This window comes from Peromyscus maniculatus, chromosome 3 (genome assembly GCF_049852395.1).
Source record: "Peromyscus maniculatus bairdii isolate BWxNUB_F1_BW_parent chromosome 3, HU_Pman_BW_mat_3.1, whole genome shotgun sequence".
Taxonomy (NCBI): domain Eukaryota; kingdom Metazoa; phylum Chordata; class Mammalia; order Rodentia; family Cricetidae; genus Peromyscus; species Peromyscus maniculatus.
In genome coordinates this window covers 87,110,597-87,136,859 of record NC_134854.1, presented here as the reverse complement: position 1 = coordinate 87,136,859, position 26,263 = coordinate 87,110,597, and the positions used below count along the sequence as shown (strand labels likewise).

The window sequence follows — 26,263 nt, the reverse complement described above, 5'->3', positions numbered from 1 at the left end:
AGGAGCTCTCACTTCCTGCATTGGAAGGGGGACAGTACTAATTGACATATGAAAGGGATTGGTAAAGTGCTAGAAGGGATCCTGGATTAAACGACACCTAATCATGAAATTGTAAGCAAGAATGTGTTAGTGTGTGTGATTTCACTGAGTACCCCCAACCCCAACCATCCCAAAAAGTAAGTAAGAAACATTAAGTTATGGGTTTGGTGAGATGGCTCTGTGGTTCAGAGCACCTGCTGCTCTGCCAAAGAACCCAGGTTCAATTCCCAGCATCCTTATGCCAGTTCACCACTATCTGTAACTCCAATTCCAAGGGATCCAATGCCTCTTCTGTCTTCTGCAGACACAAGGCACACACATGCACATAGAACACCCATACATACAATAAAATAATCTCTAAAATTTTGAAAGAAGCATTAAGTGTTGCTCAAATTCAAATTCTAAGTTTTAATTGAGTTCTCATGACAGTTCTCACTTGACTATTCAGGGCATGGAAAATATAGTTACTTCAGATGTGTTTTGGGCAACAAAAATTAAGGATGCACATGTTTTTTTTTTTTTCAGCTCTAAACTTTGAATGCATCTTTAAAAACTAATCTAGGGCCTAGAGAGATGATTCAGTGGTTAAGAGCATTGGATGCTCTTCTGGAGGACCAAGGCTCACTTCCTAGGACTCACATAGTGACTCACAACCATCTGGACCTACAATTCTAGGAGATCCAACATCCAATTCTGGCCCCCACAGGTACCAGGCACATACTTGGTGCACAGATATACATGCAGACAAAACACCCATATACACAAAACAAATTAATGTAGATACTGATTACAAATTAACAAAAAATTTGTTGTATGTTTTATAGAGTCGTAATAATTTTAGATTCCAAAATCTAGGTTTTACCATTAATACACAGACTAATAACCTTTCTGTCTTAACTTTATGTATGCAAACCTACATTAGAAATACTTTGTCTCCAAACAAGAAAATTAGAAATGACTGGGATTAAGATACTACTCTTTAAAAGCTAACCCAAAATGACTTTTTTCAACCAAATATCGGTGATTAATATTTGGAAAGGATTTTGAAGTCTGCATAGTAAATTGCTTAGCTGTTTCAACTATAAAACTGTTTTTTTTGGGGGGGTGGGGGAAGGGGGTCATTTGTTTGTTTGTTTTGTTCTCTTCTGTTTTGTTTTCTAGACAGTGTCTCACCTTGTAGCCCTTGGTGGGCCTGGAACTCACTAAACAGAACAGGCTGATCTCAAACTCAGAGCTCTGCCTGCCTCTGTCTTATGCACGCTGGGATTAAAAGAGTGTACCACTACATCTCGACAAAGTTTATCTATTTTTATTTCTCTTGTTTTAAATGTATTCTGTTTTTTTTCTCTGTCATTGCATCTGAAAAGTAAAGATAATGAGCTAAATACCCCCAAACCCTCTCTTTTCAAATCCATCTACACACAGCATTGTGTAACACCCTCCCCCCCCCACAGTATCTATTGTTCACTTGGAGATTAACATAGGCCTGGGTTTTCATTCACACTAGCAAGGTTATAGTTCTTTTGTTAATGTGAATGAGTCTTTCTTTCTTGTCCCTGATCTTACCTGGATGCTGTTGAAATATTGGCACATGAGTAGTAGGCCATGATTGTCATGGATTCCCCTTTGTTACAAGCAGTAGACATTTCACGATAGCTGTTTCATTTTCCTTAGTTTAAAAGGCAAAATTTTCTAAGGCCATGAAAAAATTCCTGTATTTGTCCAGAATATGAATAAACCACCATCACAGCTAGCAGAAAAGCCAACTTGGGTTAGATCAGCTCAGCCTGGCTCCCAGCTATAGGTGTTAGGCAGTACCCAAGAGCCCAGACCATCAAAGCTGCAGTAAAGCTGGTCCACTATAGTCCCACTCACAAGTCACTCAGCAACATTAGGAAGCAGTTTCTCCCATGTTTACAGCTAAATATATTTTCTCTGGGTGTTAATTGTCAGTCTCTCCTTGTACGGCAGTTGCTTAAACAAAGCATTGGGTACACAGTCTTCTGCCATCAAAAAATTATCTCAGGTATCATTCCTGCCTTATGTGGATGAACCAGTTTTTCTTAAAAGTCACTGCAGAGGAGCTAGAGGGTCTGTCCTAACTGTCATTACTCTTAAGGAAAGCAGAGCACATGTCACAGGGACTGTGAGTAGCCACATCTCAGCCACCTTATTCCTCTACTCCATAGCAATGCTGCCGGTGAACTCTCCCTAGCAAAGGCTGGCCTGGCATGTAGCAGACAGCAAAGAGAGTAAAGATATAGAGCCCGAGATTTACAAATGGCAACTTCTTCTGACAGAAGGCATCTAACAGAGTCACTGCAGCTACATCTACTACCACCTCAACTTCATAAACAGAAAAGGGGGATGGTGGACAGCAACAGATTCTCCTACAGGCATATTGTTTTCGGTGATTAAAAATGGCAGGTATTTCTGAATCTTGGTCTTGTGGTCTCATGATGTCTTGGTATTTATGAGTAAAACCTACAGAGGATAAAACTGCCCTCATGCTGTCCTGGTAGAGGCTGCAGATGTTATCAGCTAGACTTGTGTCTCACACTTCAATTACCTTTAAAAACGAGAACAAGATGAAAACTCAAAACTAACAGCAGCAGTGGTTTGTGAGTGTTTTAAGCAGCAGCTGTAATGGTCATGTTCTGTCTGATTAAAGTCCTGATCAAAATGTTCTCAGTTGCTTCAACCAGTAGTTAAAAAGATCTGCAAATATTTAAGCAAATGGAGTACTTATAATATCTCAATTTTACCACTTAAAATAAATGTTTAAAATGATTGATTATCAGGCTGATAGTGTTTGGCTTGCCTATTCTCCAACAGGTCTGTTGTGGTGCTTCAGCTCCCAGAGAGGCTGACTCCTACTTGGTGCCCAAATCCAGACTTGAATAACTGGATCCTGATGCCAATAAAGGTCAAGAGAAGCAATATTCCATCATAGCTACTAAATAAGAGTAAATTTTAGTGCCAAGTTACAGAAAAGCACAGTTTTAGGGACAGATAAGAAATTGAATACACCACGGTACTGCTTGGGAAAAGGAACAGTGTAATAATCTAATATTCTTAATTTTATGTACATAAATATAATGCATATCAACTTTTTACATGAGATACATACAGCATTTAAACATTTTACTGAACAAATAAGAATTTACAACCACAATATTACTGCCTAGAGGGCAATGTGATCTTAGATTAGAGCTATACTTTAACAGAGAAAGAATTTAATAGCTTACAATAATAGAAACACCAACATTTAAAACAGAATTTATAAAATAATTTATATATATATTTATATATTTTCCCCTAGCATCTACAGAGAGGAATGATTTGCATTTGTGGATGTGTGCAACAAATGGCATATTTTTAAATTTTTAGGTAATAAAATAATTTAGAAGCAGTTCATGCAATGCTCAAAGCAAGGGGTGGTATCCATCAAGATACCCTCTTCCTTTGACATCAACCAGCGTCAGACAGATGGACCCTAAGTACCACAGGTATGTGTGAGTACAAGTCTCCATGTTACATTACACGGACATCAATGTACACGTGTTGGTATCCTTCCTTTCAAGCACAGGTCACAACTTTGGTCCGCCATGCGAGTAGTCAGTTTAGAAAGTGATTCCGTGTCTCTCCCGGAGTCCTCCACATCTTCTTCACTCAATTTAACTAACAGACCTTCCTTGTTTTCACAACTTTACTCTGATACTTCACAGAGTGTCCCCCATGTCCTACGACATAAACATCCAGGAGGTAAGATTTGCCAGGCTGCAGATCTCTGATTGTCTCTGTGGTCACTGCTTTCCGCCGGTTCTGGCTGTGGAAATACTTGCAGAGGACCTTCTCTGACTTCTTCCTGGTGTCTGGCCCCAGGCACCGGTTTTGCTCTCTTCTCTTCTGGTCTTCGCTGTAGTTCCCATCCAATTCTCTTCTGTAGATACAAAACTTTCTCCTTTCTTGGGTGCCTAGCCAAGCCACTGTGACCGAAGAGCAGGTGCGTAACTTATCAAAGGCTTTGATTCTCGTGTCTTGCGGAAGAGAGGGGAAAGCCTGCTTACTGGGCTTAGTGGTGGCCAGTATTTTCAACATAGATGCTCCTTTCTTGCTGCCTTTCAGTCGAATGAGGTATTTTGCTCTGGGTTTTCCTCTTAGCTGGAACTGCCGAACGCCTACCACATTCTGGGACAGAAGCAGCTTCCCATCTCGTCTCACTTGGACTTGAACAGCATCCAGACAAGAGTGAATGAAGAAGCTGGCTTTTTGGTGAGAGGAGACTGGGGCAAATCGCAGAAACTTTGTTTTCTTCCTTTTAACAAACACGTCGGTGACCCTCCCATCTTTTAGCTCCACTGGCTTCTGTTTCGCTTCCTCCTTGGTCTTGGCAAAAGTACCCACATAAGCCGTGCTTAGGTTGCTGTTGGTATTGACCATGAAGACATCGAAGTAGTACTGGGTGTCCGGCTTCAGGTCAGAGACTGTGAAAATGTTTTTATTTCCTATGCAGATTTTCTGAATGTCAACCTTAGGCTTCCAGTAGACGTGGTGCCCCACTTTGGGAGAAGGCTTTGCCAGGAAGCTGCGATCTTTACCCAAATTATCTATTGGAAATCCAAAATGGGCGAAGTCAAAGGGGCTAAAGTCAAGACCAGGTTTGGGTGCCATCATGAAGGCGTCATCTGCACTCAGCTTTGTTTCTACCGCACAAAGGCTTTTGAAATTGTGCTCCTTGTTGATGACCACGCAGTACTCGATGGGTTGTTTCAACACAGAGGCTGTGGGGCTCGGCTTCCAGACTAAAGTTACCGTGGTACGTCCGAGGGAGGTCACGTCGACTCTAGGGTCATATGGTAATTCAGGGTATGGCTGATCAGATTCTGGAGTGGTGGTGGCGTATACTTTGAAATATGTGTCTTTCTCTGATGAAAGAAGCTCCAACTGATACAAACCAGCTGGGGAACTTGAAGACAGAAAATACTCTACGTCATTGCCCTTGTAGGAGAACAGTTCTGTGCCCGCCATGTCAGTCATCTGCTGCTTCTGCTGGTCAAGTGGTTCTGGGTCACCTGGAGAACAAGGGAGAAGAATAGGCTGAGTGCTACTGAGGCTTGCCAACCTTAGATTATATTTTCAAACATCTTATCTTCATGTCAAAGACATGACATAGTCCTAACAGACAAAGCACCAAAGGAAGCAAGGTGAGCATAGGAAAGTCACTAATTTCTCACCAGAGAGTCCTTTCTTACTCCTGTGTTGTGGAGTATTAGCTTAAGATGTGTTACATTCCTTTATGTGGTGGAATATGTGTTTAATGATGCAAACATGTGCTGCATTCTTTCATGTTGCATTTGTTTAACTCTGTAAAACTGTGTTACTTTGTCTGTCTATAACACCTGATTGGTCTAATGAAGAGCCGAGCAGCCAATAGCTAGGCAGGAGAGGGATAGGCAGGGCTGCCAGGCAAAGAGAATAAGTAGGAGAAAGAAGGGAGAGCAAGAAAGGGAGAAGGAGAGTAGAATGCCAAGGGCCAGCCACGGAGTAAGAAGTAAAGAAAGGCATATAGACTAGAGAAAGGTAAAAGCCCAGAGGCAAAAGGTAGATGGGATAATTAAGTCAAGAAAAGCTGGCTAGAAATAAGTAAGAATAAGTCTCAGTGTATTTATTTGGGAGCTGGGTGGTGGGCCCCCAAAGAGGAAAAAACAAAACAAAACACCAACAACATTCCTGTACTTCCATCCAGTCTTTTCTCTTACACATTATTTGAAGTTCATGTTATTTTCACCAATTTCTCTCCATAACTTAATAAAATATATCCTCATCCTCATACATATGTGAATCTAGATAAGCCATTAGTCTTAGAACCCAGTTCTTGCTCATGTCATAAAATAATACTATTGGTTTATCTTTTCCTATTTCAAGTGATGCTCATATATGAGCAAAGCTTTTCTTCATTTTGATTATTTCTGTGGGGCAGAATCCAGTTAGAGGAAAAGTTAGGTCAAAGACTAAACTTTCTAAAGACTATTAATCTGGTGTGAACCAAAATGATTCAAACATGCTGTTTGCAGATGGCCAGCCATTGTAATCGCGTGACTGTTAGTGGGACTGGATGACCTGATTAAAATACAGGGTGTAAAGCACTTAAGGACCAGTGGTTAGAACTGGTTCCCAGGAGCAGTACAGAAGAAGTCTTAAAACTAAGGGGAATTTTTTCCCATTAAAATATAAAATTTGGCTACTGTTAACACAAATACCATGCAGATATAAGCATAAGATATCTAGAACCTGGTGGAATGCTGGGTGATCAGAGTGAACAACTGTTTTCCAGCTTATTACCAAAAGTTGAAAGTGTTGAATGACTTATCCCAGAATTATGGGAAGAACAGAACCATACATCCATTAATGTCAGAGATTCTGTACTATATAAGTCTGACTACTTCCCCATGGGCTCTTCCAAGATTGCCCAAGTACTGTAACTCACAAGCATCCTTCCCACAGGAGCAGCTGGTAGGTCTTTATCTTTAAGCTAAGATGCCCTTAGAAGGAGCCACTGTTTTTCACTCATTTCCTGCTATCTGCTTCCCACCTTCTCTGTCTTCTTTAGATGACTAACCCTTTCCTCCTACTGACTTGCTTGTCCTCCTGCCTTTAAATATTGTTAACTGCTTCTCTCCTTCTTTGTATGTACCCTTTATTCCCCAGAAATGAAACATTCTTAACCTTGCCTGAGCCTCAAAATCACCTCCGGGGAGCTTTTTATACCCCACAATAATTAAGCCAGAACAACTGAGGCTGAAATCAAGGCACCTGGGGTTTCAGATGCTGCACATATGCAGACAGGCTTGCAGATAGCAGACACAGAGGCTGCCCAAACCGCTCGCCTCCACACTCCCTTTTGCCTCATTTATTTTACCAAGATCAATGTCATCTCATGCCATTTCTCCATTTCAGGCTCCAGCTTCACATGTGCATCTGGGCTGTTCCCCTTCCTTGTAGAAGGTTGTGTGTTTCAGAGCTCTGAGGCCAGGTGCATCCTGCCACTTACCCGATCCATCTGCACTCGCCTCCTCAGGCAGCTCCTGAAGGCTAAGCTTCCACTCCAAAGGTGCATCACAGGGTGTCACAGTGACGGACAATGGGGTGTTATCTTCCTCAACCATGAAGAAGTACCTAGGGGTAAGTTTAGACCCTATGATGATTCTAATAATGCCAATCGAGACTTACCAGAAAAGCCACTTGGTTTTCATTTTTACTCATTTAACACATTTTCATAGGAAACATAAAACGATGAAAGTCCAATTGTTCAAAGTCCAAATGCAATTTGGCACCTAACTGAACATCAACAAATACATCAAACAATACAAGCCAAACATCAACAAATACAAGGAAGTTAATAAAAGGATATTCAACCAAGTGTTGTGAATTCAACACGAACTCTTCTTGTCCATCTGTAGGGGTTCCCACCATAAAATAAGTCCCAAGCACTGCGCATTCCCTGTGTTCCCTATACCACTGAGTTTTGACTAGTGTTTGTGCTACCTTGAAGGCACTTTGACATGTTACCTGCTGTGTCAAAATATCAGTTTACAACGTCATAGTTCTAAAATATACCCTTGGTCTCTGGCAAGATAACAGTGTGTGTGTGTGTGTGTGTGTGTGTGTGTGTGTGTGTGTGTGTGTATGTGTGTATGTTTATTTACTTATTACTAAAACGTTGAATTAAGTACATTACTAATTTTAAAGCAGAGTTTGTTTTTTTTTTTTTAAAAAAAAAAAATCAAAGCATTTTGCTCTGTTCTTTTACCTCAGACATTTTTTTGTGGTACCTTAGGAGACATTTTATGAAGAATAAAAATATCATTAACCTATAAAAAACGATGCATATTCTAACTCCAAATTGCCTTCATGATTTCACTTAATTATCTTTCAAAGACTGCAACCCTGCAAATGAGGGAAACTGGTTTCAGTGCTGGCTAGCTCAGAGGTGCCTACTACTGGTTCTATGGCCAAGGGGGTGAGTGGGCTTCCCTTCCTGTATGCTGTATCAGCTCAGCATTCCTCACATCATTCTCATACACCCATTACCAACACACATGCCAAAATGACCACATTACCCTCCCCTGCTGACTCTGCTCACCTCCCAAGCACCTAATCTCTCTAGTGAGCCTCAGCCATCACATGGATGTCCCTTTTTCATCTGTTCTTGCTCCCATATCTTGCTCCCTTACCCAGATGCCTGGCTTTACCTTTTGTGTGTTAATAAGTCTCAGGTTTAAATCCTCAGCCTGAACTCTTTCCCTCTTCAATAAGACAGTGGCATTTCAAACTTGAGACATCTAATCTGAATTCCTGTAGCTCATCCATTTTTAGTAGATAACAACTCCAAACTTCTGGTCATTCCAGACAAATATTTTAGAGTCACTCTTGGCTTTTTTTTTTTCTACCTGACATATAATGCATCAGTATTTTCTTTTTATTTTGTCTTTGAAATATATGCAGATACTACTGCTTTGTCCTGGCTTATCTAAGTCTTCATTCCCTCTGGCCTGAGCTTGCTGTGGCCTCCTGACTAGGCTCCCTGTTTTTACACTGAAGCCCTTTGGTTTTGCAAACCTTAAACAAAGCACTTCCCCACTCAAAACCCTCTGAGACCTGTGCACTTCAGAGTAAGAGCTTACAGTACCCCACACGTCCCTACATGCTCAACCTCATCTGAATCTATTCTGCCATTACTCCATTCGGAGTTCTGCTGTCTGTGGTACATGTATGCCAACTCCGGCCTGGGGTCTCTGAAGTTCTGCTCATCTGACAAGCAGAGCACTCCTCTAGACAGAGGCCTGGGAAGACTTAGATGCTTCCTTCAGCACTCTGCTCCAGCACCATTGAGGATCCACTTGGATTCCACATGTAAAATATTTCCTTTTCATTGTTAAGGTATGTATTGACACCTAACATATTATATGTTTCTTGCATCCTTTTTTAAATTCTTTGTCTCCCTCAACTAGACTGACAGCCACAAGAGGGCAGCCAGTTCTTTCACTGGTATACACTCAGACACTGAAATAATTCAAAATATTTGTTGAGTGAATTATCCAATGGTGATGTCTACCTTTAAATCATTTTATTACTTCCAAATCTTTTTCCATTGAAACAGGATCGATATCTATAAAATATCCTGTTCAGTGTTTCTAGAACCTGGTGAAACTCTGGGCAACTGTAATGAGAATAACCCCTTTTTCCTTTTTTTTTTTTTTGGTTTTTCGAGACAGGGTTTCTCTGTGTAGCTTTGCGCCTTTTCCTGGAACTCACTTGGTAGTCCAGGCTGGCCTCGAACTCACAGAGATCTGCCTGGCTCTGCCTCCCGAGTGCTGGATTAAAGGCATGCGCCACCACCGCCCCGTCCTTTTCCAGCTTTTACCCAAAGTTGTAAGTGAAATATGTAGAATTTCTTGCTCCCAAATTAAGAGAAAAAACTCAAGCAACAGATCACTTTCTTCTGTCTAAACCTCATCATTTCTCACAGGCTCCTGTACCACTTCTCAGGTGCTGTAACTCACAAGCATCCTATGCACAAGAGCAATTGTCAATTGTTTAAGCTAAGGTACCTCTAGAAGGAGCCACAACATTGTCATGACCCTGTACAGACCTTGCATTTTACTCGTATAAAACACACTTTTTTTTCCCAGCTTTGAGCCTCTTTACAGCTTCATATTTTAGCATTAAGTAAGTTTTTAACTGATCTCATGGTCAAGCGTCCACAGGGGGGTCCTGCCTTCCTCACCAGGCTCTGTTCTTGTCTCTATCTTTTCATGCTGTAAACACATAGGATTTCTGTTGTCTCCCAAACACTTCCTCTTCCTGGGTCTTTGAAATATGTTTTTTGATAGCCCTGTCTCTCTGCCTTACTCATATTTAAATTGTGGTTCTTCAGAAATGCCCTTCCTCACTCATTCCAGAAGAGGTTTGCATACAGTCTCTCAGGCACTGTGCTGCTCAGATCTCACATTCACTGCAGTTTGTGACTATGTGCATTTGTGTGATTACTTGCTTTCATATTCCCCTAAGGCCCACTTAGGGCTCATCTTCTGTGTCTCTGTATGCCCTGTGATGAGCATGCTAGTACAGATGTCTGCATACAGCAAGCACTTGCTGGACATTTTTGAAATAATGAATGAATTACTAAGTCAATGAGCAAAACTCAACAATCTTGACAGCAATCTCATTAGTCTAGCCTGAGGATATTATATTCAGAATCTGTTTCTATTTGAGTATGTAGAATCCAGATAAAAATAGCAATTTTTCTCTATACTATTCAGAGATGAATTTGGAAATGGCAAGTAATATGGGGCAAGATGAGACAGACTGAGAAGCATATTAAGCAAATGCAAGGGCTTAAAAATTATACTAGGTAATCATCTAAAAAGACAACTAGATGATTCAACTGTTTTAATGTGTAAAGTCGGATGTACCACAGTCATCTATACAGGTTATTTGATATTTAATCTTGCCTATTTTCTGAAGAGAAGTTTGTTTTTTGTTGTTTTTTTTTTTTTTTGATCTGTTAGCAGGGATGACATTAAACTGAGCCTATCATATCACAGAGAAAGTGGCATCAAATAGTGTCTGGAATTTTGCAGTGTGTTTCTTGAATTTTTATTTGAGCAACACAAGATAGCAATGCCAAAGCCAAAAACAGTGCTCAAGCAGATCTGCCTCCTGCTTTCTCCCTTTAAGAAAACAGCCTGTTCTCTTATGTAAGCAACTGTGTGTTAGTGACTTGATGACAAACAGGAGGATGTCCACATCCCTCACAGTGAACATTGGGCGTGTACAGCAGCAGGACACCCCAAGGATAACACTTTCATCTGAAAGCTTGCAAGTTAGGGATAAATGAGAATCTGAACCAACTCAACATGTAATGCATTGGTTAGTAAGTGCTCACAGAGCACATGTAGAACAGTGGTAGGGCATGACCTGGGTGTTCAGATATGTACTACCAAGTGAGGCTGGAGGAGATGAGATGAATGAGGGATGCACACTACAAACCAGCCACCTTTGCATTATGTGTGTAAACATGAGAACAACTTGTACATCTGATGTCTTTTCCTCCTCCCACAGACAAACTTATGAGACATTTCATTCTAGGCAGAACATCAACAATGGCTGTGTGTACTTACCGCTGTATAGTCCCAACTCCAAAATTAAATTTCTTCTTGGAACTACAGCTCTACCTAACTAGTATAAGCAAACATTTCACTCAGTTATAAATATAAAAGGCCTTAAAATTTTGTTTTGGAAAAAAATACAAAACTTAGAAGGAAAGAAAAGGTGATGGAAGATGTACTGACGGTTATGTAAAATTGTATAACAAAAACATGTGTTAAAGAAGAAAACGCCATTTTTAATACCACCCTTAGAATTACAACTTATTTAATTTTTAGAAGATCAGAGGATAAGCCATTTATTTGATTAAGTGACATGATTGTATAATTGGAAGCTGTATTTAAAGACTACTAAAAGAGAACAGAACCCAAGTGTATTTGGGAATTGAAAGTTACACCTAAAGAAAAATTTTGGTTTGGTCTCATTCACTCAAATATTTCAAGCACAAAAATGTAAACTGTGCTCAATGACAATTCAATTAATATTAAGGATTTCCCTGAAGTCATGCATGGCTTTGTGTATCTTTCTTATTCTCACAGACTGAGTTTTTGTGCAGACCATGGCAGCAAGTTCCTTCATATTAAACATTTCATCTTATGTTTTCAGTCTCATGAATATGACTTAAAAGTTCATAATTATTTATACTTTGAGTCAGTTCTTAATCTGTCCCATTCCTTCAAACAAGTTATTTTACTCCAGTAACTTGAAACAATGCCCATTTCACCTATAAAAACTGATCATCTGTGCTCACCCAACTGACCAGAGGGAAAATGATGGGGCCTTTAAATAGGAGGGGTTTAGAATACCATTCTCCCTCCATGAAATTGATGACGTGAAGATTCTTCACATCTCAGTCTTTGCAAAGTGGGTTAGTGGTGTGGAGTAATTCTACATCTTAGAAAGCAATTTATCTCAGGTTAAAAGGACGAATTGTTTTTGTAAAAATTCAAAAAATTAACAATGAAAGGCAGAGAAGATTTAAAAGATGGCAGTTTGATAACTTTACATATAATTAGTTTGTAGTATATCATTTCCATGACATATGGGTGTAACTTTTAAAGATAGGCATATTTGGAAACACCACAGATGCCCAGTTGTTTAAAGTGGAGTGAAAGAAATAACTGCTGTCAGTTTTTCACTATTTCAATCTCTCAGAATTTCATCCTATCTCCTGGTACTATCCTTCCACAAATACAGATATTTGACGAACCATTTTTGTTGAAGTAATTTCAGTTTCATCCTACATATCATACATAAGCACACATAATGCTACTCAGAGGTTGACTCTATAAACTCCATCCGGAAGGTGACTGTCTTCTATGGAGCCTCTTTTATGGACCTAAATCAGCAAGCACAGCAAGGACAATACCTTCTAGGTGTATCTTTAAAGAGATAACTGCTGATCTCAGCTCCATCTGGAATCACGGATGAATCGTGGAAAAATGCCTTATCCCGGATCTGCATCTGAAAAAGCTCCTCATCTCGGGTGGGCAGCTTTTGGGTCCTCGAAGTGAGTGGTAACAGGAGCCACAACAGACACCAGTGGAGCAGCACCATCCTGGGCACAAGAGACAAGTGCCTTCATTAGTTCTGCAGGCAGACACTGGCTCAGGTAGGAAACTTCCTCGAGGGCTGATTTAGACAGAATCAGTGACATAGCATGGGTATTGGATATGTGCATACATTTTTGACACAATTCTCCTGTCTCATATTTTTCTTCAAACTATTTCATAATATTGAGAATAGATTTACTAGCTCCTCAGACATTAAAGAATATTTTAAAAATAAAATAACTGTTTTTTCATTAACTTCCCTGGATCTTAAGAAAGCAAATCAGCACTTCATTATGACAGAAGCCAATATCATCCTTACTGAGGAAGTCTTGTCAGTGTCTGGAAACTTATAGGACCACCAAGGGTCAGTCCTCTCAAGTTTTACAAAACGTACACCAAAGGTTGCCCAGAGTCATTGCTCAGCAGCAAATTTCTAGTCACTGACATGCTTGATCTCCAGCCTAAGTCATAAGACACCCACTTGAAGGTGGAAATATTCTACATATTTTTAAAAAATTCTTGCTCAAATGTTGATTCAGAATTTTGTATAATGTTTTACTTATCACACTAGACTTTCATAAATTAGTGATTTAAAAAAAAGATTAAAATGCTTAGCTCCATCATTCATAAAACAATGTGTTCAAAGCCATAAAGTGAGTTATTGTATTGATGTCTAACTGTTACAGCTAACAGAAGCACATTTGCATGCATACACATTTGCATGACAGAAACTGCGCCTCAGACCCCAGCCACAGAACAAGCCACTCAAACCTTTAAGCCCTTGCTCTTAACTTTTGAAAAATCTTTCCAACTGAGTTATATCATGGCCCTGTCATTGACTTCCATCCTGGGTCCCTATCAATACAAGGCTGATCTTCTACTACCTACACAGACAAGGCTGATCCTCTACTGTCTACACAGACAAGGCTGATCCTCTACTGCCTACACAGACAAGGCTGATCCTCTACTGTCTACACAGACAAGGCTGATCCTCTACTGTCTACACAGACAAGGCTGATCCTCTACTGCCTACACAGACAAGGCTGATTTTCTACTGTCTACACAGACAAGGCTGATCCTCTACTGTCTACACAGACAAGACTGATCCTCTACTGTCTATACAGACAAGGCTGATCCTCTACTGCCTACACAGACAAGGTTGATCCTCTACTGTCTACACAGACAAGGCTGACACTCTACTGTCTACACAGACAAGGCTGATCCTCTACTGTCTACACAGACAAGGTTGACACTCTACTGTCTACACAGACAAGACTGATCCTCTACTGTCTACACAGACAAGGATGCTGTCAAGGCCACTTCTTCCTCATGACTCAGTTTTCTGTAAGATGGCCAAGATAGCCACAAGGATTGACATGGTAAGTGAGGTTTTGTTCCTCTGATAAACTGTTCTATTTTTTTTTTTGCCTATAAAATTTTGTGAAGAATTATTTCCCAGGAATTTAAGTATTAAAAAAATACACTTTTTAAAATTTATACTTAAGTGCTTTCCATAGTGAGAAAGTCAAATGTTTGCAATAATTTGAGATGACGTGGATCCTAGTATCATTTAAAATAGCTATAAGTTTGACTAATTGGCCTTGGCTTTAAAACATACTTTGACTTTAATTCTGTCTTTTTTTGAGTATTATCAAAAAGATAGATGGGGGGCTGGAGAGATGGCTCTGAGGTTAAGAACACTAACTGCTCTTCCAAAGGTCCTGAGTTCAATTTCCAGCAACCACATGGTGGCTCACAACCATCTATAATGAGACCTGGTATTTATTATGTATACAGGCAGAACACTGTATACATAATAAATAAATAAATTTTTAAAGAGAGAGAGAGAGAGATGGTTCAGTGGTTAACAGTGCTTACTGATCTTCTAGAGAAGCCAAGTTTTGTTCCCAGCACTCACATAGGGCAATTCATAACAGCCTATAACTCCAGTTCCAGGGAAGCCAATGCCCTATTCTGGTCTTCTGGAACACCCACACATACTTGGAATTTACACACACACACACACACACACACACACACAGAGAGAGAGAGAGAGAGAGAGAGAGAGAGAGAGAGAGAGACTCACACAAGCACACACACATGCACATAAAAATAAAAAGTTTTAGATATTTAAAAATGATTTTTAGAACCAATAAACATTTTAATGATGGTATGAGTAGTTTCTCACAATCATCATGCCCAAAAAGTTCATTTTAACTTCTACAATTCTTTTGTCTGCTTTGTATATATATTCCCATTCAAAATACCAGCAGTGATGGAGTTACTGCATGCAAAGCCCCTTTCTCTGACTGCCTTCCTCTATTTAGCAAATGTTATGACACTGGGTTACTGCATTGGTCAAAATCATTATATAGTATGAAGTAGGTGCTGTTATCATACAAAAGGAACCGGTTACATAGCTAGAGAAGGGATCCAATTGCAGGTAGAGTCAACTGCAGCACTTAAACTTTGCAGTATCTCTCATGAAAGCTGCGGCTTTTCATCTTCTATCCCTACTTAGTTGCACTGAAATTGAAATAAAACTTGACAGAGAAATGAGAAAGCTAGCATTTAAGTTTTAGCCTTTTACTAGATGTATAATTTTAGGCAAATGAACATTCTGGAACTCAGTTTTCTAGAGGGCTTGGCTACATGATTCCTGAACTCCACGAATGGATGGGGATCCTGTTAGTGAGCTTTAAACTTATCATCTGGATCAGTTTGCACTTAGAAAATCACCAGGCTCCCTTGGATGCCATTAAAAAGTCTTTCTTTCAAATACTCGGTGCTTGTCAAAGAGAACTAGAAGGGACACTGTTGTCTAGGTGCAAGCTTTTGTGAGATCCTGATAGAAGTCTACAAGATTCATCTGAGTGAACCAAAGTCAAAACTCAAGTAACTTGTTCCTGCCAAACAGGGTCATGGTGGGCTGAGCTGGACAGATGCCTAGTCCCCTTTCTCTTCTCACTACTGCCCGGGGTGAAAAAACTAGAAAATCTGAATAGCATTTGGTATTTGCTAAGCATGCAATAAAATGTGCTTAGGAAGACTTGCTATTTTAACCAAATAACTTAGGGTAGTACTGTTCCCAAACTTGGCCTCCTGAGAGGAGATCCAAGACAATTGTTTAAGTCTCTTCAGAATGGTAAGGCTACTTCAGGGCAGCACACCTCAGTAGTCTCCCTGTCTGTCCACAAAGCTGTCAACTGTACAGTTCCACTTGGTGATTCAGCCCCACTAGGCCAACAATTGCCTTGGAGTATTTAGGAAAGCCACAGATTGAGAAAACTATGCATCATGACTGTCAGGAATAGCCCAAAGGTAAATTTATATGATAAATTAATAATTTTGTACATGAAGTAAAGTTCATCGTGTGGTATTTTTGATGTGTGTCATCATGCTGGGACTCAAAACATTCTATATTTTTGGAGTATTTCAAAGGTTTTATTTTTGGATTACAGATGCTTGGCTTGTCAACTAAATATCCCTGGAAAATAAAGCCTTGAGATACAAAAGTGAGAATAATCACTGCACATTGTCAAAGATGCAGAGTCCCTAAACTTAGCTGCCTCTTTGAATCATCTTGTGGGGATTAGGGTTCAGGAAGCCACTTGAAGAAAATGACACTGTATCTGAGGCTGTTCCTCTGAAGGACACAGTGTCTCTGACCCAGGAATCTCACACCTTCTTTAGGCCTTCACAAAACTATGACAAACTAACTGTTAGCCTGAATATTATAGACTCCAACTGAGAGAATAGACTTAACTTTTTAAAATTAAAAACAGCCTCTTTCTTCTAGCACGTAGGATATATTACTGAATTATTTCATCATACATATGCTCTGCTGTGCCATGAACACTTTTTGTGTTCTATATTGTCTCTTCTGTCTAGGATTTGGTATTCTTTATCTAAGTTTCATCTAGACTCCTCTTCTTTTATTTATCAAAATATCACATTTCCTCAAACATAATCCTATCAGGTACACTTTTGGTTTCTGACAACCATCATTATTGTCATGTTGATTTTGATGAGCAAGGCAGATTGTTTTTTTCAGAGAAGTGTTTAAAATTTGCATAACCTCAAAACACAGGGATTTATATTCTATCACACTATTGTTCAACATTTTAAACATATACTTACTTATTTATTTGAGGTGGGAGAGGACACGTGTGCCATTGTGTGTGCTCAAGCAACAAAGGTCAGAGGACAGTTCTGGGGAGTAAGTCCTCTCTTTGAACCATTTCTGTTCTAGAGCTTGAATTAGGTTGTCCGGCTGACCATTCAACATTTTCATATGACACAATTGAGGAGGGAAAAGGTACCCCGATGAACATTTGCCATTTGTCCAATTTTCTCATATTATAGACAGGATTTAGTTTTAGCAAAATGTGTTTTGAGGAAGCACCAAGAGTAGTCCAGCATTACTTTGTAAGCACAATATGTAGATGTTTTCATTAATAGTTTACACTCACTGATCAAAACAGATTCATTCAGAGATTCTTTAAATAGAGATCTTAAAGTTTTATAGTTTCTTTAACCCATACGTTCTCTCTAAAGTTTTCATTCTAAGAACTGGCCACTTCAAAGTTTTTTTAAAATTAGCCTACAAAGTAATAGATCTCGTTGCCATGTTTTTGCTCCTATGTATCATTACTCTTTGTGATTATCCAAGGCCTCCCCACTCCATTGGCCCATCCTGCTGGCCCCTTCCTCCCTCCATCTAGTCCCTGGCTTTCATGTCACATGTGAGGAATTAGCCACTTTAAAAGAACAACTGGAAATGCATTCTTCTTTCGAGTAAGCCTTGATAAGCTGGCCTCTAAGAACAGCCTTCTAAAATTACAAAAGTGCCCTCTAACGGTGTAACTCCTCTTGTTTCTGTTAGCTCTCCATAGCTTTGGCTTATCTAGATTTAAAGTATGAATTCAATAACACTAATCAGGCCAGACACAGTGGTGTATACCTGTTATCACAACACTTGGAATTGGAACAGATGGAAGGAGGAGGATCAGGAGTTCAAGGTCATCTTCAGATATACAACAGGCTTATGGTTAGCTCAAGCTACAATGAAACCTTTTGTCTCACAGAAACAAATATTACATCCCTTCCCTCTCCCAAATAAAATGAAACAAGCCCCAAAGCAACAATAATTAAAAACCCACTAGTCAGAATTCCACTTTCAGAATGACTTCTAACAAGGCCATCTGGTGGATAATTCGGGGAATGTGTCTGTATAGCAATGAATCTTTTATCTTTCTACCACAGAGTGTAGTTCAATCGGATGTAGAACATTGCCAAGATGGCTCCACATTGATATCACATACATATGCAAATGCATATGCAAACACACACATATGTATATACACTACACTAGGAAAGTCAATCAGGATGACTGCATGGACTATTCACAATCAAGGAAAAACTGTGCTGCAATCCTAAATACTTAGGGTCATTGTCATTGTTTGAACTGGAAATTTCTGGTGCCTGGAACATAGAGATGCTAACAAATCTCTGGCCCTGTTCCTGTTGTTAAAAGCCTTTTTATTAAACAGCACCCACCTTCCTGTGGAGACTGAAGAGAGAAGAGTATTGATGCCTGGATGTCCCAAAGTCTTTGTAATCACAGGCTGCTGACACATGAGATAGTTTTATTCTTTGGAAGGACAATCTGTGTCAGATTAAAAGTCATAAAAAAACAACCCAACAGTTTCTTTTTCTCCTTTGTTCTTCTCTTGCCCTTCCACCTCCATCTCCTTCTCTCTGTCTCCATCTCCATTTCTTTCTCCATCTCTATTTCTACCCCATCTTTATCTATGTATCTATCTCTATCATCTCTATCATCATCTCTACCTCCATCTCCATCTCCATCATCTCCATCATCATCTCTACCTCCATCTCCATCTCTATCTCTTGGGAACTGAGGAGTGGAGATAAGTTTTTTCTGAAAGATCATCTCAAGATTGCCTATGCATTCTATACTGAGAGAGATGTGGAGGGTCTGGGGATATTGTACAGTAAAAGTTGTATATTTAGCTATATGCGATACGTGCATGCATCTCTTCTTCAGGTCAGAGTACATAGAAATTTACAAGTGCAGTTAGTTGATGCAGAAGTGAAAATCAATGAGGAGTAGTCCTAAAGGAAGAATCTGTTCCATATAAAACGTGGCATCTGCTGCTGCTGTGTGGTAAGAAGGCAAACACCACAGGGAAGCAGATGTGACAACATTTTCCTTCTCAATGCTTTAGAACTTCAGTGCAGACTCACATCTACCTCATTTTCTCTTACTTCTTCTGAACCCTAAGAAGCACAGATTGCAATAGATGAACTGAAGACCAGTTTTAAAGAGTAAGCCAATGAACAAATAGATACTTTATTTTTAATTATGTGTATGGGTATGTGTACCCTACTACAGGCACTCTCAGAAGCCAGTGGCTTCAGGTTCCCTGGTACTGCAGCTATAGGCAGATGTGAGTCACCTGATAGCAATTCTGGGACCCAAAACCAGACCCTCCACAATGGTACACACTCCTAACTGCTGAGACGTCTTTCCAGTCCCAACCAATGAAAAGCTAGGAACCATTTTCATTGTTCTACAAAAACTAAGGAGAAGGGCAAATAATAATAAGTTAAAAACACATAAGTTAAGATATTCGGCATTAATAGAAAATTCTTATTCTTTTGTAATATTCATTTATTACTATCCATTCATTTATTTGTGTATATTTGTGTATGTGTGAGACTGTGTGGTGGTGGGGAGTAGACACGGCAGAAAATGTCCCCAAAGACTTGCCTATGTGTCAATCAGATAGAGTATTTTCTCAATTGAGTTTCCCCTCTTCCAAGATGATTCCAGCTTGTGTCAAACTGACTAAAAACTGAGCAGCAGACATACTGCTAGTTAATTTTGTAAGTTACAATTTGTAAGTGTGGTAAATAAAAACTATTTGACTTGTGATATATCTGACCAAGAGTTTCTGACTAAAGGGCTGCATGGTGTAAATTGAAGACACCAATCTTTCTCAGCCATGCAGACTCCTCAGAACAATAGCTCTCTTCAGTGGTATTACTAGAATCAAAGCAAACTCATTCAACCTCCCTTCATTAGTAATCAAGGTCCACAATGTCTTTGCAGAAACATCGGAACATATTTGTAAAGAATGGCATCAGGTGAGGATAGCCATTCCATACTATAAAACATAAGACCAAATTCATAAATATGCTACACAAAGAATACAATTTTAAAACACCCATGTCAAGATTCACTTTATACTACTTGAAATAAATTTAAAGCAACCCCCAAGCCCCACAAAAGGATGAGTATTCTGAATGACTTGGAGCAGATAACATCTGGAATAAATGAAATTTAATGTTTAATTACAGAGAGTAGAAAGTGCATGATTATAATTGAGTGAGGATAATTTCAAGGAATGGTATGCCACAAAGATTTCTTCTGTTATTTTCTTTTCATGAAAATATTTATAGTCTTTTTAACTTCTATTATTAAACTTGAAGGTATTTGTTTGTATTTGTATCATCTAAGCACATGTGATAAATATATATTTAAGTGCTTTTCTTAGCTGTAAAGGCAAATGTGGTATTGCTCTAAGGAAGGGTCCTTGTGTCTGCACCAACCTGCTGACAACCAGCAGAGTACCCTAGAATGCCAAAACTTGCCTCTAGGATACAAGCATCCCTTCAAGCCAGAAATGCAACAGTAAGAGTTAAATTCCTAGAAGTGGTTCAATTTTGTTGTCTTTTCAAACAAGAAAGATGTTGACTAAAGTTAGTTGGTTGTTTGTAAAACTCCAAAAATATACCCTGTTTTGGTTGAAGATTAAACAAGGAAAAAGTGCACTGTGCTTTGTTTTTTTTCTGTATGTAAAAAGAAAGGATTGCTGCAGGAGGCTCCTGGTGTGTCTTGTGCTGTGGTCTCAGCAGGTGAGAAAGATACTTTGTGGAGATAGCTCTGTTCACAGAATCTGCTGTCACTCCATAGTACCATAATTATGAAGGGCTTTTGAGTTCATTATACCAGTGATTCCAACCTCCTCGAGCACTTCCCTCAATGACTGCCAACTTTCATTCTGAAGGGAAATTGAATTAATATAAAAAAAGCAATGTAAAATTAAAACCTGCCAAAGAGTCAAATAAAGTTTCCATTCTGTCATCCATCTGCTCTGATCCTCCTGGTGCACAGTTCATGACAGGGCCAAAGTCAAGGACATTCTAATTTTAAATGGCCAAGTGTACAGAATCAGAACTACATGAAGGAAGAACACATTTTAAAGTAAGTAACCCTGTCATCTCACTGTTATTAAGGCCAAGAAAAGCACAATGGTCAACATAAATGGCCAAAATAAATGCACCATAAATAGCTATAGCCTTTGGTCTGGGAAAGCAGATTTAGTTTACCAAAGGAAAGAAGGCTTAAAATGCAGGGGGATGGGTCACTACAAGATATAACAAAGTTCAAAGCAATGTATAGGAAAATGAAAAGTAAAGCTGAAACAAAACAGTGAGTGCTTTCTCCCTATCACAATGTCCTCTGGATTTGCAGCTGAGATAGCTGGGAGAACTCCCACCATCTCAGGGCAACTAATGATTCCTAGAATGAAGAGAGCCTGTGGGGAGGAAAGAAATGCTTGGTTGCTTTTCTTGAACAACCAAGGTATTTTTTTCCTTGTAGATCTGCAACAAAATGAAAGTGAATTCCTGTGCAATGTTCCCAAAGCAGTCCACTCCCTGTACATCTCATTCTCTGCAGAGATGGAGCAGAGGCTGTTAGCCCCAGCACATGTCAGCAGAGAAGAGCGGGTGATGGCAGCAACCGTCTCAGTTGCCAAAGACTGTTCTGCACACACCCTCAAATTTGACTTATAGTTACTTTAGCTGAGATGTCAACTTACCAAAAATTAAATTTGGCCAAACGGCTAATAAAAATAGCTAAGTTGCTAATAAATGTCTTGCTAATTGCTAACTTAGTACTCCAACTGAGTTGGGTGATGGAGGGACTCAACAACAATAACAAAATATCCTACTAAAGCTGTTTACAAAGACAAGTTGCATCAATATTTTCACCCACTATTTTTAAATTCAAAGTCTTTGTAATGAGTGCTTGCTATACATCAGGTATTCATTTGGGGACCTACCATAAAGTTCATATTGTAGGCATAATGATGGATAGTACATACATATAAATAAGAAACCAATACTGGCTACTATCCATTGCCATGCAGAAAATTAGAATAAGCTTGTGTGGAAAAGCACAAGGTGACAGCAACTTCAGGCTGAGTGTTTAGGCAGTGGTCATAAAGAAATAACGTTGACATTGAGATTGAAATAGAAAGAGAAAGCCAGAGAAGCAAAGGTCAGGGCAAAGAACATCCTGGGCAGAGAAATGTCTGGTGCAAAGGTCCTGAGCTGGCACTAGATTGGGAAATTGACAAAAGAAAAGGATATTAGTGGATCACAGAAGAGGAAGAGATCAGGAGGCAAGGTGCAGGTTTTTACAACCATATCAAAGACTTTGGATTCTACTCTGAATGTGATAGAAAGCTCTCTAAGCAGGGTAGGATCTCTGGCTAATCCATGCTATCTATCTATCTATCATCTATCTATCTATCTATCTATCTATCTATCTATCTATCTATCTATCTATCTATCTATCACCTGTCTGACTCTCTGTCTTTCTGTCTACCTATCTGTCTACCTTTCAGTTCATCTGTCCATCTAACTGCACTGTGTAGGGATGAGTTTTAAGGAAACGATAATCACAGAAGCAAAAAAAAAAAAAATTGTAGTCCCTTAAAAATACAGAGGAAGGCCCTGGCAGCTGCTGGTGGCAGAGGGAAGATGATTTGGAAAGAGGATGAAAAAGAGTGGGGAGATTTGGAACACATTTTTACAGAATAGATCACAGAGAGTACAGAGGCGATGAAGACAGGATCAGGGTGAAGCATCAAAGATAACATGCTTGGAAGAAACACAAGAAATCAGAGAATACAAATAAGGCAGGACTGACATAATGCTTACATAACTACCTATCTTAGATGCAGCTTTTAAAACTAATTCTTTTCTTAATTTTTTTACATTTTTCTCTTTCTTTTATTTTTATTTTGTGCATGCCACAGTGTGCATGTGGGGGTGAGGGTCAGAGGAAAATTTGCAGAAATAAGTCCTGTCCTTCCATTGTCCTGTCAGGGATCAACTTAGGTGGTCAGCTTTGACCCACTGAGCCATCTCTCCAGCCAAAGCAATTCTTATGTCAAATAAAATATTTGAGCATAGGACAAAAGTAGAAACCATTCTCTTTTTGTGATGAGAATTCTATGCAATGGAGGAAAAGCTCAAGTATGAAGTTGTGAGATATGTGACCTAAAAAAGTGAAAGTCTTGATTTCAATAGTCATAATGCAAAATAGGACCTTCCAGAAATAGGAAAGGCTGATGAGACACACTGGGAAAGCAGTTAGCGCGCGCGCGCGCACACACACACACACACACACACACACAAACTGCTCCTAATGAAATAAATTTCAAGTAGAAGGATGCAAAATATTTCAGGTGCATAAATGTATCAAAAGTACCCAGAGAACCAAGAAGCCTGGAGCTGTGTTTCAGTTCAGTGTATTGCTAGTGAGCAGGAGACAAAAAAGAAAAACAGACACAGAAGTTATGAAGAAATGGACTTGAAAAACATGACAGACCAGATCTCTTTCTAAGCTGTGTCTTAACAGATAGCCAGGAAAAATCTAGGAGCCCTCCTACAAATTAACATCTGCCTATGTCACATAAAAATGTTAGCATTTTTTAGGTAAAGATTCCCAACATAAGGAATCATATAATACAGGCCGTGTGATGAAACGGGAATCCACTGGGTCTTCTAGGCCTAGGTTTTCACCGAGGAAGCAGATGGGTGCCTAGGGAAGAGTGGAAGGGGTCAAATACCATCAAGGCCAGAGACAGCCAAGGAGCAACCCGATACATCACGGAATGGTAACACACTGAGGGGATGGACAGTCCAACATAGGAAATAAGGGGTCCCTTTGTATGCTTTGTAGTAGAGCCAGGTGCTTACTAAGCTCTACTAGATAGTGTGGCCTCTAGACTAGTCCCTGGACCCTCTGAACTGTGATGCACTGGTCTTGTTTGTGAGTGAGAACAACAACAACAGTTAGAATAACAGAGACAACTATAGCAGGAAAGAAGAGCCCACAAAAACTCGTGGACTCTTCTCTCCTCTCATCCATAAGCAACGACCTTAAATCTTCACCCACTTGCTGTCAACCTCAGGTAGTCTGTGTCACTTTCTCAAAAGACCATCAACATTCCACTCTTCACACTAACCGACAAAACAAGGCGTTTAATTATTCAAGTTCAAAGATATCCCTGTTTGTATGACAAACCTGGTTTTGAAAAATGCTTTGGTGATTCTCCAGCTGTGTCTGCTAAACACATGGGCTGCATCTTCCATAATGCTTTGATCAAAGGAAGCTTTTAAAACGCAGCTCCTAGTGATGTAATTAAAACCAAGGCCCACCAACAAGAAGAAGCTGCTTTAGAACAGCAAGCATGGTGGAACCACAGAGCTCATCGGGCAACTGGCCAAGCACTGGTTGGGGAAAGAGGCTGTGCTAACATCTGGCTGACGGACCGTGATTCAGCAATGAACAAGATTTGTGAAGTGCCTGCACCTGTCAGGCTCACACTGTGGTCAAAGAGACGAACAAGAAAAGAATGATATTGGCTTAATACGCCCATTCCAGAGAGGAATAGGCCCCATGCAGAAAATGGAACCACCAAAGGGACTGGAGAAGACAGGGAAGGAGGGTCTTCCAGGCTCTGAGGTCAGAGACAGCAGCTGTGAGGAAGATCATCTCAGCAGGGGTCTTAATAAAGGCTAGAATAAAGAGGAAGCTATAGAGAGCTAGGGATATTGGAATAGGAAGGAAATTTGAATGGAGCACACTCTGAGGAAGACAGAGGAGCAAAACAGTGGTCTCTCAGGCCTTACACTTGGGAATATGTCCACCTATGTGTTAACTGCAACTACCAGCCAAGAGAGATTTGCTGTAGGCATTGTATGAGAAAACTCATCCTGGGAAAACACTGCACACACACACACACACACACACACACACACACACACACACACACACACCTACTCACCCCAAAGAGGGAGCCACGACAGACCTAGGTATGGAGGCCACCAAAGTCCAATTTGGTGAACCAATGAGTTTTATTGGGGTTACTTACAGGAGTATGGGTGAGTATGAAATGTCTCAGACATCATCAAAGTCCACTCCACCATGAACAACAGCCAGCAGAATTAGGAATCTGGAGCACGTGGCTCAGCCCAGAGGCAGCTCAACAGGTAAGAGTGTCCTTTTCAGGTGCCTCAGTTGGTCTCAACCTCTTCCAGGCAGCACAGCTGGTTTCTTCTTCTGGGCAGCTGGTCTGCTCTCAGAATCTCCTTTGTGGTTTAGCTTCTCTGAGAGTCTTCTTTGCAGCTCAGGTACCTTCCACTGGAGAGGGACTCTCAGCTTTTATTGCTCACTCTGGCAGAGCACCTACTGAGTCTGATCAGTTTCAGGGACTTCCTGAAGCCATTTTGAGTTAGTTACCTTCCCGTTTGAGGGGCTTTCCACATGATATGTTTCAGTCTTGGAGGAAATGGTTTCATAACTGCTACAGTAGATCAAAGGGCCAGGAAAACAGGTCCTGGCTCATGTCAGGTGAGGAATAACAAGCTAGAGCTAAAGCAAGAGTAAAGCAATGAGGCAGAGGAACCTCCCAGCTCATTCCAAGGACCCAAAGGTAGTTGAGACTACAATGAAGTACCATCATGATGTACTGGCATGGCCATTCTGCTTAAAGGAATTGTTTAAAAATGTCAGAGCTACTGGAACAGTACAGGGATGCTTTGCAACCTTCTGGAGTCAGGCACCAAAACAGTGCTCTATAGACTACAGGGAGCCTCTTAGGATGATGCCAAGGAGCTATTCACTTAAATGGTTTCTTATCTGAACCCCCTCTGTACAATGTCAGTAACCCAGCTTGTGTTTATTAGGCGCCTATTGTGAGACAATCCCCTGGGGGTGGAGGAGGTGCTTTAGAAACAGGGAAGAATCACAGTCCTTTGCTGAATCCAGTTTTTTTATGTTCTCTTCCCACCTCATTAGAATTGGAAATATTTTATATGTACTTTTGCCCCTATAGAAATGCTGTTTATGAGACTTACAAGACACAAGTTTATGAGCAGAAATTTCTATTTATCTCTCTTTACATGCTTAGGTGGTTATTTTTAGTTTGCTTGCACAAAACGGTCACGTAATAAATGTTTGCTGAGTTTAATACAATCTGTTTTTGAAATGCTAATACCAAAGACCAAAGTAATCTAGACTGTCTCCTATCAGAAAAATCCTGCAAGTTTCTGGCATTTGAGAGGAACGTAGAGATGGCGGCTTGCTACAGTCCCTCAGCTCATCCTGAGCTCTT

The 26,263-nt window shown here is 40.0% G+C and overlaps 1 protein-coding gene across 1 annotated transcript in view; it reads right to left on the bottom strand.

Moving 5' to 3' along the window:
- Nucleotides 1-3,577: 3,577 nt before the first annotated feature.
- Ndnf (neuron derived neurotrophic factor) overlaps nt 3,578-26,263 on the bottom strand; it is a 38,763-nt gene continuing 16,077 nt past the window's right edge. The window contains exons 2-4 of the mRNA XM_006991637.4: nt 12,581-12,769; nt 7,094-7,218; nt 3,578-5,114 (exon numbers count right to left, since the gene is read on the bottom strand). Of these exons, the coding sequence (XP_006991699.1) occupies nt 3,721-5,114; nt 7,094-7,218; nt 12,581-12,768 (1,707 nt within the window). The 5' untranslated portion in view covers nt 12,769 and the 3' untranslated portion in view covers nt 3,578-3,720. The remainder of the gene's footprint in view (nt 5,115-7,093; nt 7,219-12,580; nt 12,770-26,263) is intronic.